The sequence below is a fragment of the Procambarus clarkii genome, chromosome 10 (assembly GCF_040958095.1).
Source record: "Procambarus clarkii isolate CNS0578487 chromosome 10, FALCON_Pclarkii_2.0, whole genome shotgun sequence".
Lineage (NCBI taxonomy): Eukaryota > Metazoa > Arthropoda > Malacostraca > Decapoda > Cambaridae > Procambarus > Procambarus clarkii.
This window is the reverse complement of record NC_091159.1, coordinates 19014324-19029405: the sequence shown is the minus strand read 5'-3', so window position 1 is coordinate 19029405 and position 15082 is coordinate 19014324. Positions and strand designations below refer to the sequence as shown.

The 15082-nt window shown below is 48.8% G+C and overlaps 1 protein-coding gene across 1 annotated transcript in view; it reads left to right on the top strand.

The window, feature by feature from the left end:
* Positions 1 to 15082, top strand: part of LOC138363004 (synaptogenesis protein syg-2-like) — a 233697-nt gene that overhangs the window by 195588 nt on the left and 23027 nt on the right. The window contains exons 8-10 of the mRNA XM_069321682.1: positions 10148 to 10349; positions 12614 to 12705; positions 14335 to 14612. Coding sequence (XP_069177783.1) covers positions 10148 to 10349; positions 12614 to 12705; positions 14335 to 14612 — 572 coding nt within the window. The remainder of the gene's footprint in view (positions 1 to 10147; positions 10350 to 12613; positions 12706 to 14334; positions 14613 to 15082) is intronic.

Genomic DNA, 15082 nt, shown 5'->3' with positions numbered 1-15082 from the left:
CACTACTCCTAACCAAAACATAAACCTGATAATATTCTACAAAACCAAGAAGACTTCCGAACTCCTTATCAAAAACAGCCCGAAGCCGACGGAGAACCCTCTACAGCAGTCAAGCGTTGTATACATGTACACTTGCCCCCACGAAGGATGTAACCTTCAATGTAAGTACATAGGTATGACGTCGACCAAGCTGACGAGGCGTTTGACATGCCATCTTCAATCTGGTGCCCCTAGGAATCACATGAGACAAGCCCATGACATTACTCTAACAAGAGAAATGTTGAACAAGAATACTTGCATAATAGACAAAACCCAAGATTCAAGAAGATTACAAATTCTTTAGGCAATTCACATAAGAATAGAGCGACCTACCATGAACACCCAAATCACGGAACTATTTACTCTACCCACCATGAGAGTAAGGACAAGACAAGAACATATCGATGCCAACACAGAAGACAATGTCCAACATAACAGGCCAATTACACTGGATTAATCTTTGTGTTTAGATAGGAGATGCCTCGTATGGGCCAATAAGCCTTCTGCAGCCCCTATGTTTATCCCTTATGTATCCCCCCATGTTTTCACCTTCATTGTATTATCACCTGACCTAATGCGGGTATAAAATCAACTAGTATTGTAAGATCTGTTCACTTGAGAATGAACCATGGAGGTTCGAAACGTCGTGCAAATTATACAAATAAGTGTAATACACTCTATAGTAAATCACTTCTTTTCTTCACCTTAAAAGTACGAAAATGAGTTTTGGAGAACTCATTAATTATTATTGAACTCATTTCAATTAAGCCCTGATGCTAAGAAAATAGTTAGAGGGATAGAAGCCCTAAACCAGAAAATAATAAATACAGAATATGCGGTCATATTCAATGAAACACATATATATATATATATATATATATATATATATATATATATATATATATATATATATATATGCGTGATATACACACACACATATATATATATATGTGTGTGTATATCACGCATATATATATATATATATATATATATATATATATATATATATATGCGAACAAGCCTGAATGGTCCCCAGGACAATATGCAACTGAAAACTCACACCCCAGAAGTGACTCGAACCCATACCCCCAGAAGCAACGCAACTGGTATGTACAAGACGCCTTAATCCACTTGACCTCATTTGTCCGGTCGTGATGGTCAAGTGGATTAAGGCGTCTTGTACATACCAGTTGCGTTGCTTCTGGGAGTATGGGTTCGAGTCACTTCTGGGGTGTGAGTTTTCAGTTATATATATATATATATATATATATATAAATATATATATATATATATATATATATATATATATATATATATATATATATATATATATATATATTTATATGAATGCATGATTTACTGGTGTGTTGGTTTGCTCAATAACAAGTATCACAGGACTCTTGTGTTAAAATATAGAGACCGGCTGGTTCCAGTGACCTGTAGAATTTAACAACTTTAAGCTTATCTGAATTTTAGCCGCCGTTCGTGAGCCCGAGCGCCTTTAGTAGCTCACGAACGGTGGAGTAACTCGCCGAGCGGTGATAGTTCCTTCAACTTGGCCCTAAATGACACAAGACTAGTAAAAAGGACAGTTGGTACAAATATTAAGGTGTCGCTATGTTGTATTGAGCGTTGTTTGATGAGCAAGTTAAGAGTGTGAGGGCGGGACGTCTCTCAGGATGGTCAGGTCAACGCTCAGCAGGACCGTGCACAGTACGTCTTGTCCTCATTATCGTGTGACGTGATAGTGGTCTGGGACGGTACGAAACGTCGTCGCTTTTTCAACTTCTGGAGTGTGGATTGGTCCTCACGTTTCGACCCGTCCAGGCTCTGTATACAAGTTGGCGTGGTGATGGTTGGTGTGGTGATGCTTGGTGTGGTGATGGTTGCTGGGGTGATGGTTGGTGTGGTGATGGATGGTGTGGTGATGGTTGGTGTGGTGATGGTTGCTGGGGTGATGGTTGGTGTGGTGATGGTTGCTGGGGTGATGGTTGGTGTAGTGATGGTTGGTGTGGTGATGCTTGGTGTGGTGATGGATGGTGTGGTGATGGTTGGTGGGGTGATGGTTGGTGTGGTGATGCTTGGAGTGGTGATGGATGGTTGGTGGGGTGATGGTGGGCGTGGTGATGGTTGCTGGGGTGATGGTTGGTGTGGTGATGGTTGGTGTGGTGATGGTTGCTGGGGTGATGCTTGGTGTGGTGATGGTTGGTGTGGTGATGGTTGGTGGGGTGATGGTTGGTGTGGTGATGGTTGCTGGGGTGATGGTTGGTGGGGTGATGGTTGCTGGGGTGATGCTTGGTGTGGTGATGGTTGGCGTGGTTATGGTTGGCGTGGAGACATTCAACTGTTCCGCGACCCCAGTTATCCCGATTGTGAATCGGGGACGAAGCCGACTGCACTACCGGGACCCTCGAATATTAATTGAATTCCCCCTTTATGGGGTTAATGCAGGTCAGGTAAACAGATAATTAGGTTTCATTAGAAGGTATTAATTAATAATTGAATAATTAAATGATAATACTGACTTGTCATTCATTTTAATACACTTTTTGATAAATGTATTGTGAATAACAACATTTCTGCCTAATTCTCTACTTTATTACATTACAGGTTATGAAATAACACGAGGCTTACAGGTATATCCCGCCTGGCGATAATATTAAGCGACTATCCCATTCGCTAGGATAGTGAATGGGATAGTGAATCATTATTATTCACTATCCCATTCACTATATTATTATATAATATAATATAGTAAATGGAGATTATTATTATATAGAGATTATTATATTAGATATTGTAGAGATATCATATTATAGAGATATATTATTATCTCTATATTATAGATATTGAGATAATTAATAAATGAAAAAACCTGTGTGGTAAATGATATCAGTAAAGGATAACAAGAGGTATCGTGCAGCGGATAGCACACGCCCACACCTCCCAGACTGTCGTCCCCTGACCTGGGTGGGGACGACAGGTGAGGTTGTCAAGGCCTGACAGCTTGAGTGCACAGCGCTCGGGGTTCGTAGTCCTGAGGTTCCCGGTTCGATCCCCGGTGGACGCGGAAACAAATGGGCAGAGTTTCTTTCATCATGATGTGCCTGCTTCACCAAACAGTAAATAGGTAATAGTGACAAGGCTAATGAAAACAGAAGGAAGAAGTAGAAAACACCCACTGTTAGGAAGAGAAGATGAACCAAGATGAGAGACTAACAGATGTAGAGGTGACAGCAGAGGAGGGGAAGGGAACTATCAAGGCAAAGCACCAAGCCATTGCGACTATATAGCACTGACAAGGGATCAGGATAAGGATTAGGGATGAGACAGGGGGGGGGGAAGGGAAGGGAAAATAAGTAAGTAATTATCAAAAAAGAAGGCACCAAATCGGGAAGGCTATGTAGCATCATCAAATGTGCAAAATAATCAGAGGGCGCTAAATATCCCCAAAGATGTCAATGCGAGAACAGAAACGCATAAGACAAACGATATCAAAAGTATCAGAGTCACCAAGAATACTATCGAGAGACAAGCGATCGCGGGGGCGTTCGGAAAACAAGACAGACACACGCTCGTCCCGGAAGTCAGGACATTCAACAAGGATATGCACGACCGTAAGAGGGTACAAAGCAATTAGGACAATAAGGAGCAGTGCGGCGCTCCATCAAGTGACCATGAGTTAAGCGAGTATGGCCAATACGCAACCTTGCCAGATTCGTTTCCCATCGCCGGTTACGGTGGTAGGAGGACGGCCACGAGGACACACAACTTTTAAGAGAGAGTACTTTGTTACCTGTAACAGACGACCAACAAGCCTGCCAATGGGTAAGGATGGAGGAATGGATAACTGGGTAAAAGTCAGAATATGGAATACCTTTACGAGAGATGGGACAAGAGCGGACAGCTTCCTTGGCGGCAGCATCCGCACGCTCATTTAAAGACACACCAATATGGCTGGGAACCCAACAAAACTCAACCGACTTAAATTTACTGTGAACAAGAAACAGCCAATGCTGGATCTAGACAACTACTGGATGAACCGGATTAAAGGACCCGAGAGCCATGAGGGCACAACGAGAGTCAACAACAACTACAAAGGAAGATAGATAACGAGAGATCAGGAGACGAAGAGCATAAAGAATAGCATAAAGCTCCGCTGTGAAGATGCTAGTCTCCAGAGGTAAGCGACACATATAAGTGTGATCAAGAAACACAACAGAGTAGCCAACACCGTCCGCAGACTTAGACCCATCGGTGAAGACAGAAACGGAGTGGGAGTGAGAAGAAAAGTGCTCAAGGAAAAGGTGTTTTAGAACCATAGGAGGGGTAAAAGCTTTAGGGATGCGGGTCAAGGATATACAAATCTGAGGAAGGGGGACTCTCCACGGGTAGGCAGAGAGAGCAGTACCAAGCCGCACCCGAAAGGAACGACGAGAGAGGAAGCTGCGGAGAATGAGAGGGAGATGACCACGAAGGCTAAAAGAATGAAGCTGGGATAGGATATGATATAGCCAAGTGGTGTCGTAAGCCTTTTCCAGGTCAAAAAGGACGGCAACAACGGAGGTCTTCGCAGCAAAAGCAGTACAAATATAGACCTCCAAGTTCACCAGGACATCTGTCGTGCTGCGGCACTTGCGGAAACCAAATTGAGAAGGGGAGGGGAGGTGATGGTGTTCCAGGAAACACATCAGACGAACGTTAACCATATGTTCAAAGAGTTTGCAGACACAACTTGTGACGGCAATAGGGCAAAAGTCCTTAGGGGAAGTACCCAGAGACCCCGGTTTGCGAACAGGGAGGACAACGGCATCGAGCCAGTCCTCAGGGACTGACGACGACTCCCAGATCCGATTATACAGACTCAATAAATTACTGAGACGTGCACGGAGGGAGATGACGAAGCATCTCATAATGCCATCGGAGCCTGCCTTCATAGAACTGCAGAGGGCCAGGGCAGAACGAAGTTCAGAGAGAAAGAAGGGATCATTATAGGGAAGTCGAAGACGAGTGCAGAAATCTAAAGGACAAGATTCAAGGACAGGTTTATGAAGAAGGAAAGATTGGGGAAGATGAAGACCAGAGCTAACAGAAGAAAACTGGGATCACAATTCGGTAGCGACCTGCAACGGGTCCGCCACAAGAGTACCACGGAGGTGAAGGACCAGTGAAACATTGGGAACGTACTTACTCGCTATTTTGCGGATATGCTTCCAGATCAGTGGCAGAGGAGTTTCGGATGTAATAGTGGAGACATAAGATGCCCAACATTCACGTTTAGCCGTACGGAGGCCCTACATGCCACTGCACTCGCTTTCCGAAAGAAAAGAAAAGAATCGGCCGTCTGCCGACGGCTGTGTCTCTTTCAGGCTGCACGCTTACAGCGGACAGCCCGAGCACAGGCTGCACGCTTACAGCGGACAGCCCGAGCACAGTCTGCATTCCACCAGGGAACGCACTTCTGTGGACCCCGAGAGGAAGAGTGAGGAATAGAGCGGAGGGCAGCATCGAAGACAGTGTCATGAAAAAGGAGGAGAGAGCGAGGGAGAGGCAGAATGGAGAGGTCAGAGAGTGCAGCACTGAGGGTAAATAGGTTCCAGTCCGCTTTAGCAAATTGCCACCTAAGGAAGGAGAGGGGAGGGTGAAAAGAGAAAAAGGTAACAAGGATGGGGAAATGGTCACTGCCATGGAGGTCATCAAGAACCTGCCATGTGAAATCTAAGTAAAGAGAAGACGAGCAAAGAGAAAGATCAAGACAGGAAAGGGTGCAAGTCCGAGAGTTCAAATGCGTGGGCTCACCAGAATTCAGAAGAGACAGGGAAGAAGAGAGGATATATATAAATGGCTTAAGAAGGCGACATCGGGTGTTCGTCAAAACATCACCCCAAAGGGAATGACGAAATTGAAATCACCCACCAGGGGCACAGGCTCCGGCAAGGAGTCCAGTAGGTGTTTCAGATCAGGACGAGAAAGCGGGACACTCGGGGGGGAGATGAATGGAACAAACGGTGTACCATTTCCCCACAAAGATACGAGCAGCAGAACAATGGAGAGGCGAAGGAAAAAGCCCCTTCCCCGAAATGAGAGGGGAAGGGGCGATAGAGTCAGAAGTAGGGGCCGAGGAAGAAAGCGAAGCCTTCTTACCTGCCGGGGAGGAGGAAGGAGAGGAGCCAGGCTTACGCTTCTGACTTAGAGACCGGTGTCCCAGCAACTACGTACTGGGCAACGGATTCCAGCGTCTCAACAGGAGAAGCTGAATGAGAGCACACACGACGGTCGTTAGGAGAGCGATGGACATCAGCCCGCACAGACAGGCGGCGGGGAGAGTCAATAGACGGAGGAGAAGGATGGGAAGGAGGATTGGAGGAAGACGAGGAAGAAGACACAGGAGACATGACAGACCGGGTAGAAAGAAGGGAAACCCCAGACAGAGAACCAGGAGGGGGACCCTTTGGGACAGAACTCAAAGGAACAGAGGAGGGGACAGTGGGCGTATCAGGGTCCATGGCCCAGAACCGGTTGTGAGTCTGAGGAAGGTGGGAAGGACGTGGAGAGGAAGAGCGCAACACGCGAGCATAAGAGACGTTAGCATAAGGCGGGAGCCGGCAAACCTAGCGCTTCACCTCAGGAAAAGATAAACGCTCCCAGTGCTTCAAGGTGAGGACGGCTGCCTCAAGCTTGTAATGGATACACGCACGGGAGAAGTTAGGATGGGCCTCACCGCAGTTGAGGCAGCGAGCCTGGGAAGAAGTGCACTCCGACTTAGTGACCTTCGCCCCCCACACAAAGAACAGAGAGAGACAGTCCCAGAGCAGCGGAGAGCACCATGCCCAAACCTCCAGCACTTGTTACAGAGCCTAGAAGAAGGAATGTACTCCTGAACAGAGCACCTGGCAGAGAATGACAGAAGGTGAAAGGGTCCTACCATCAAAAGTAATCTTCACAACCCGAAGGGGCTGACGGCGACGACCATGAGGGGGTCGAGTGAACGTGTCTGCCTGGAGGATAGAATAGCCCTGGGCCTCAAGGATATGCTGAATATCATCGTGGCAGTCCTGCAGATTCCGAACACTGGTTGCAACATGGGACGGAAGGAGAATAGTGCCAACACTGGCATTCAACCGAGTGTTCTTGGAGACCCGAACAGGGGTCTCGCCAAGGCAGGATATAGCAGCCAAGCCGGAGGCCGCATCCTGAGAAGGAGCAGCAACGACACGTGTACCAAGACGGGTGGGGCAGAGAGAGAGGGGTTAAAAGGTGCAGTAGTCACAACTAGAGACTGAGCCGTGCCAGGGGACGAGGTAGTCACCACTGGGGGCTTGGGGCTCGACCCAACCACCAAGGAGGGAGGGGAGCTGAGGGGAGTAGTCAGAAGCCAAAGGAGGAGGTAGGTCGGGGCCCAATGCAGCGGAGGCTACAGAGCACGGTCTTCCAACACGAACCGACTCAGGGGCTTGGGCGCCCACCGCAGGAGCCTAAGAAGGTAAAGGAGAAACAGAATTCGACAAGAGTACGAAAGAAAAACATTCATTCACGAATGTGCCCCCACACCCACCATGGAGCCAAAATTAGAGGCAGGACACCCAACAAGAAGCTATCGCCGATCATGTCGAAGCCCCGTAGGGGTGCGTCGTGAGTATACGCCCCACAAACGCCACCTTAAGGACCATCAGTTCGTCGAGATCGGGTTCAGTGACGAAAGGAAGATTGAAAATAAAAGGTTCCCCTCGCTCTCGACGTTGGGTACTAAAGTTCTATGGGTGCAAGAGTATGCCTCCTCAAGCACCCGGGCGTCAAAATAGAAGAAGTCCAAAGGAATAACCAAAACAAGCAAAAGGTCGGCAGGAAACGACAAGCAGATAGGAGAAGAGGGGGAGAAAAACGAAACAGAAGGAAAAGGAAAAGTCGTTCAGCACAATTAGAGAGGACAGCAGCAGGAGCACTGGAGCAGGGCTACAAAACGACAGAGGACTGCTCCAAGGAGAATCACACTCCGGCAGCCGCCCACTAAAACCACCAAACCACCACCCCCCCCCCTCCCTCACGGCATCAACGAGCTGAACAGGGAGGGGAAGGAATGGTGTCTGACAATTCCTTCATTCGACTGTACTGTTATACAGTACCACACAGGAGACTGCCATTCAACAGCCACAAACTTAGGCAGGCGGGCGTAGGTGGAAAAGCCCTAGCTTGGGTAAGGAATTACCTAACAGGCAGGAGTCACAGAGTAACAGTCTGGGGCGAGAAGTCGGACTGGCGAGCCGTAACGAGTGTAGTACCTCAAGGATCAGTGCTGCGACCAATTCTATTTCTAATATACGTGAACGACATGTCTACAGGAATAGAGTCCTACATGTCTTCATTTGCGGCTGACACGAAATTAATGAGAATAGTTGACAGATGAGGATTGCAGGATCCTCCAAGAGGACTTGAACAGCTGCAGAGACGGTCAGAGAAATGGCTACTGGAGTTCAAATAGGAAATAACATTGCAGACGAAGCTGCAAAACTTGCAACTAAGAGAAGAAATGTAGACATTTACATACCACAGAGTCTATCACAGATTAAGAAAGTAATTAGAAACAGAGCAATGCAAAAGATGTATAGTGACCACAACACAGCAGTTGTAACATCAGGATCTGCGGGTTGGTACAAGAATTCAACCAACTACGAACCCCTTTGTTTGATGAAAGGGAACAGTAGAGCAACTGAAGTACACTTACATCGCATCAGGCTTGGATACCCATGTGCATGGGAAATAGGCTTACAGGTTCCGGAAGATGAGAGGAAATGTCAACACTGTGGAGAAATGCCCGACAGACCACTGGAACATTATCTAACACAGTGCACAGTTACAAACCCATTAAGATTTCAACTTAGATTCAACAGAGCAGAAGTTGTTGTTAAACACATATGGCAAAATCTTACTGAAGCGACCATACGAATAATAAATACTCATACTCCGCCCAAGTAAAACAGAAACAAGCAACACTTAGTGGGCCAGTCAGAGGCTTAGGGCCCGTGCAGGAATATCCCTGCAAAAAAAAACAAAAAAAAAACACGAGCAAGTGTAAAGTTATAGAAATAGGACTAGATGACAGGAGACCAAAGGGACAGTACACAATGAAGGGAAATAAATTTCTGTGACGATTCGAGAAAGGTACCTGGAAGTGGACGTAACACAAAATCTAACTCCTGAAGCACATATAAATCTGATAACGACAGCAGCTACTCTATGCTAACAAAAGTTATAACATCATTCAGAAACCTAAGTAAGGAGGCAATCAGAGCGCTTTACATTGCCTATGTGAAACCAGTCTTAGAGTATGGAGCCCCCACCTAAAAAATCACATTAGGAAACTAGAAAAGGTTCAACAATTTGCGACGAGGCTAGTCCCAGAGTTGCAAGTGATGGGATATGAAGAGTGACTGAAGTAACTGAACCTGACGATGCTAGAAAAAAGGAGGGAGCGGAGAAATATGAATGCAGCATACAAAATACTTAGGGGGATTGACAGTGGAAATAGACGAAACCTTCACACGGAATACCAACAGAACGAGGGAACATGGGTGGAAGCTGGAAACTCAGATGAGTCACAGAGATGTTAGGAAATTTTCTTTCACGTAGAAAAAAACTACGTGAGGATAGTGGGGGAAATGGAATGAACTAAAGCAGCACATTGTGGAAGCAACTTCTATTCCTAGCTTTAAAGCTAGGTATGACAGAGAAGGACAGGAGAGGAGTTGCTTTAAGCAACCAGTGGCTAGAGAGGCGGCATCCACGAGCCAACTCTCGATTCTGCAGGCACAAATAGTTGAGTACACACACACACACACACACACACACACACACACACACACACACACACACACACACACACACACACACACACACACACACACACACCTATGCATACAAAGCACCCATGTGAACACTCATCCACAAACATACATACCACCCATGAGTACACACCACCCATGAGTACACACCACCCATGAGTACACACCACCCATGAGTACACACTACCCATGAGTACACACCACCCATGAGTACACACCACCCATGGGTACACACAGCCACTCACCCCGCATGTGTTCCCTGGCCGCAGACGTGCCGGTATGTGAGGACGGGCCGCAGGCGGTGACGGTGCAGGAGGGGGAGGACGTCCGCCTCACCTGCCGCGTTGACGCCAAGCCCGAGGACGACCTCCGCTTCACCTGGTACTTCAACAACACCCTCGACACCATGGAGGTGGAGAGGCACCGCATCCAGGTCCAGCCAGGCCTCAGCTTCCTCGACTACACCCCGAGGTAATGTGTATGGCGGTCACCGTTACACTGCCCCACCCTCCTGCAGGCACTGTACACTGCCCCTCCCTCCTGCAGGCACTGTACACTGTCCCTCCCTCCTGCAGGCACTGTACACTGTCCCACCCTCCTGCAGGCACTGTACACTGTCCCACCCTCCTGCAGGCACTGTACACTGTCCCACCCTCCTGCAGGCACTGTACACTGTCCCACCCTCCTGCAGGCACTGTACACTGTCCCACCCTCCTGCAGGCACTGTACACTGCCCCACCCTCCTGCAGGCACTGTACACTGTCCCTCCCTCCTGCAGGCACTGTACACTGGCCCACCCTCCTGCAGGCACTGTACACTGTCCCACCCTCCTGCAGGCACTGTACACTGTCCCACCCTCCTGCAGGCACTGTACACTGTCCCACCCTCCTGCAGGCACTGTCCACTGTCCTTCCCTCCTGCAGGCACTGTACACTGCCCCACCCTCCTGCAGGCACTGTCCACTGTCCCTCCCTCCTGCAGGCACTGTACACTGTCCCACCCTCCTGCAGGCACTGTACACTGTCCCTCCCTCCTGCAGGCACTGTACACTGTCCCTCCCTCCTGCAGGCACTGTACACTCTGTACAGTATGTACACTGAGCCGGCGAGTGGGAGGCCGGCTGAGCGAGTGGGAGTCTGGCTGAGTGAGTGGGAGGCCGGCGAGTGGGAGGCCAGCTGAGCGTGTGGAAGGCTGGCTGAGCGTGTGGAAGGCTGGCTGAGCGTGTGGAAGGCTGGCTGAGCGTGTGGAAGGCTGGCTGAGCGTGTGGAAGGCTGGCTGAGCGTGTGGGAGGCTGGCTGAGCGTGTGGAAGGCTGGCTGAGCGTGTGGGAGGCCGGCTGAGCGTGTGGAAGACCGGCTGAGCGTGTGGAAGACCGGCTGAGCGAGTGGGAGGCCGGCTGAGCGAGTGGGAGGCCGGCTGAGCGAGTGGGAGGCCGGCTGAGCGAGTGGGAGGCCGGCTGAGCGAGTGGGAGGCCGGCTGAGCGAGTGGGAGGCCGGCTGAGCGAGTGGGAGGCCGGCTGAGCGAGTGGGAGGCCGGCTGAGCGAGTGGGAGGCCGGCTGAGCGAGTGGGAGGCCGGCTGAGCGAGTGGGAGGCCGGCTGAGCGAGTGGGAGGCCGGCTGAGCGAGTGGGAGGCCGGCTGAGCGAGTGGGAGGCCGGCTGAGCGAGTGGGAGGCCGGCTGAGCGAGTGGGAGGCCGGCTGAACGAGTGGGAGGCCGGCTGAGCGTGTGGGAGACCTTCTGAGCGTGTGGGAGGCCGGCTGAGCGTGCGGGAGGCCGGCTGAGCGAGTGGGAGGCCGGCTGAGGTGGAGACTGCTTCAGTTGACCCTCTGTTGCTACTGAGAAGACAAGCGGAGAACGATTTTCCTATTGCTGCTGAATAGTGCAGAGCAGGACAGGGTTAATGACCCAGTACCTCCGCTAAGGACCACTAACCTGGCCAGTGTTATTGGGTCCAACACTGCAGGTACACTATGAAACACTACTCCATCACGCCTCTACATGAAGTAATTATACATTGGCTTGCTGGGTTGTTATAAAGTTTCGTAGCCTTGTGGGAATTGCACCACTCACAGGAAAACAATTTTGCATGCTGATAATTCGCCAATTACATACATAAATGTTCGATGACTTATTAAGCATCAGTAATTACATTTCGCGTTCCCAATTGTGTTGAACGACAGCAACAGACCCGATACATACTGTCACCATTGTTGACACGCCCTCTGTGGTTCCCCGCCCACCCGTCACCATGTTGACAGTGTTGACACGCCCACCCGTCACCACGCTGACAGTGTTGACACGCCCACCCGTCACCATGCTGACAGTGTTGACACGCCCACCCGTCACCATGCTGACAGTATTGACACGCCCACCCGTCACCATGCTAACAGTGTTGACACGCCCACCCGTCACCATGCTGACAGTGTTGACACGCCCACCCGTCACCATGCTGACAGTGTTGACACGCCCACCCGTCACCATGCTAACAGTGTTGACACGCCCACCCGTCACCATGCTGACAGTGTTGACACGCCCACCCGTCACCATGCTGACAGTGTTGACACGCCCACCCGTCACCATGCTAACAGTGTTGACACGCCCACCCGTCACCATGCTGACAGTGTTGACACGCCCACCCGTCACCATGCTGACAGTGTTGACACGCCCACCCGTCACCATGCTAACAGTGTTGACACGCAGCTAAACTGTGGTTCCTCTCTTCTCTCCCTGCCTGCAGATCGTCCCGGGACTACGGTGTGCTCTCCTGCTGGGCCACCAACACCGTCGGCACCCAGGCTGACCCGTGCCAGTTCACCGTACTGGAGGCAGGTCAGTCACCCGCCGGCCAACACTTCCTCCACAAACATTTAATCAACAGAGGATCAGCGTTATAAACGTTGGTTCAGTGTTGCGTCAGTGTGTTAAACCCTTTCAGCCATTCCTACACGTTTCCGAGTACTCGATGCCTTAATAGAATTGATAAATACATTGTTTTGGTCACTTTTCTTAGCGAAGATTGTCTTAGCGATCCGTTTATGTTTTATACTGTGAGGTGACCGTAAAATATAATTACTGAACAGCTTTACAGATTTTATTACTATCGCTACTTTATATACATCTAATCTGTTTGGCGTCATTCCAAACATATTATTGTTTGCCCAGTTTTAGATTGATAATAATCATGCAGCCCGTTCTCGCCAGCGTTCCCAACGTCAAGAAACTGTCGTACTAAAGTGCCCTAACCTAACCTAACCTAACGTAACCTAACGTAACCTAACGTAACCTAACGTAACGTAACGTAACCTAACCTAACCTAACCTAACGTAACCTAACGTAACCTAACCTAACCTAACCTAACCTAACCTAACCTAACCAACCAGAGGACCCAAGAACAGAAAGTGGGACATCACTAATATTTTATATATCAGTGGACAGGCAGCCAGTGTGGGAAAATTTCCCCATCTAATTCTGTTCAATTTATATAATCTTTAATTAATTAAATGTACACCAGGAAAATATATTTTATGTTTCTGTGTAAAAATTATCAAAACGAAACAAAATACAGATTTATCCGAAAAAGGAAGAATTGAAATTAATTCCTCTATTCATTGTGGAGAAAATGTGACCACTTCGTCACAAATATTCAGAGTACAGAGCTTATTTTGTCTGGACTTAACCCGTAACACGAACAGTCTGGAGACTGTTTTCAACATAAGTTAACAGAATCAAATAAGACTGAAGTTATTTTAAAGTAAGCAAAATTTAAACACCTCTCCTTCCGGGATTATGAAACAATTATATATATAGTTAAATATGACTCGCCATATTGCTCTCAACCCAGACGGGACACACACGACGCGGGGCCGGTTTCTTTGCTTATTATCAAGATTCCTGTGGCATACTCCGTTGATCGACCAAACCTACAACAAGGGAAGTGCTCTGTTCCATTGGGAGACGTTCCGTGGAAGTGTATATACAAATATATATAACATTAACAATTGTGTAACTAGCTTCACAAGACTGTCACTTGTTTAGCTAAATAAACTTTGGGTTCAGTTCCTGAACTCATTATGTGCTTCTGTAACCCTTTCCATCACCGCCCACGGGATGGGTATGGGGTGCATAATAAAGAAAAAAATTTGGAGCCACCTCCATCCTTCCTCAACTTGAGGGTCAGATTCAACAACAATTCGTACATCGGAATAGTTAAATTTCAACACATGTACAACAAGGCTCTTAGATGGGGCATAAAGACCTCACTTCCTAGTAGTCACTGACAGCAAATACAGCCGTGGCTGTATTTGCAATGTTTGTATTTGCAAACTGGCAATGTTTGATATATTAGTTTGTGGTATATTGATGTGATCTTTCCGTGTCTTCCCGCTACATCTCCCAGACCACCTTCCTTACCATGACGTCCACATAACCTTACAACTGACGCCCACACTGTTCCGCCAGGACCGCCGGAGCGGGTGGAGGCCTGCCAGCTGGTGAACCACACAGGTGGTACCCTGGAGGTGCGCTGCTCGCCAGGGGGTGACGGGGGCCTGCCGCAGTGGTTCGTGGGCAGGGTATTCGACGCCAACACCCACACCTTGCTCGTCACCCTGGAGGAGGACGTGCCCAGGTTCCAGGTGGGGGGCCTGACCCCAGGCCAGGATTACCTCATCACCATCACCGCCGTTAATGAGAAGGGCGCCAGCCAGTCCCAGGAGATTGATGCCATACGACTCAATGTGAGTACCGTTCCGTACTCAGCAACACTAAGGTGGGTAGAGTTCCATACTCAGCAACACTAAGGTGGGTAGAGTTCCGTACTCAGCAACACTAAGGTGGGTAGAGTTCCATACTCAGCAACACTAAGGTGGGTAGAGTTCCATACTCAGCAACACTAAGGTGGGTAGAGTTCCGTACTCAGCAACACTAAGGTGGGTAGAGTTCCATACTCAGCAACACTAAGGTGGGTAGAGTTCCGTACTCAGCAACACTAAGGTGGGTAGAGTTCCGTACTCAGCAACACTAAGGTGGGTAGAGTTCCGTACTCAGCAACACTAAGGTGGGTAGAGTTCCGTACTCAGCAACACTAAGGTGGGTAGAGTTCCGTACTCAACAACACAAAGGTGGGTAGAGTTCCGTACTCAGCAACACTAAGGTGGGTAGAGTTCCGTACTAAGCAACACTAAGGTGGGTAGAGTTCCGTACTCAG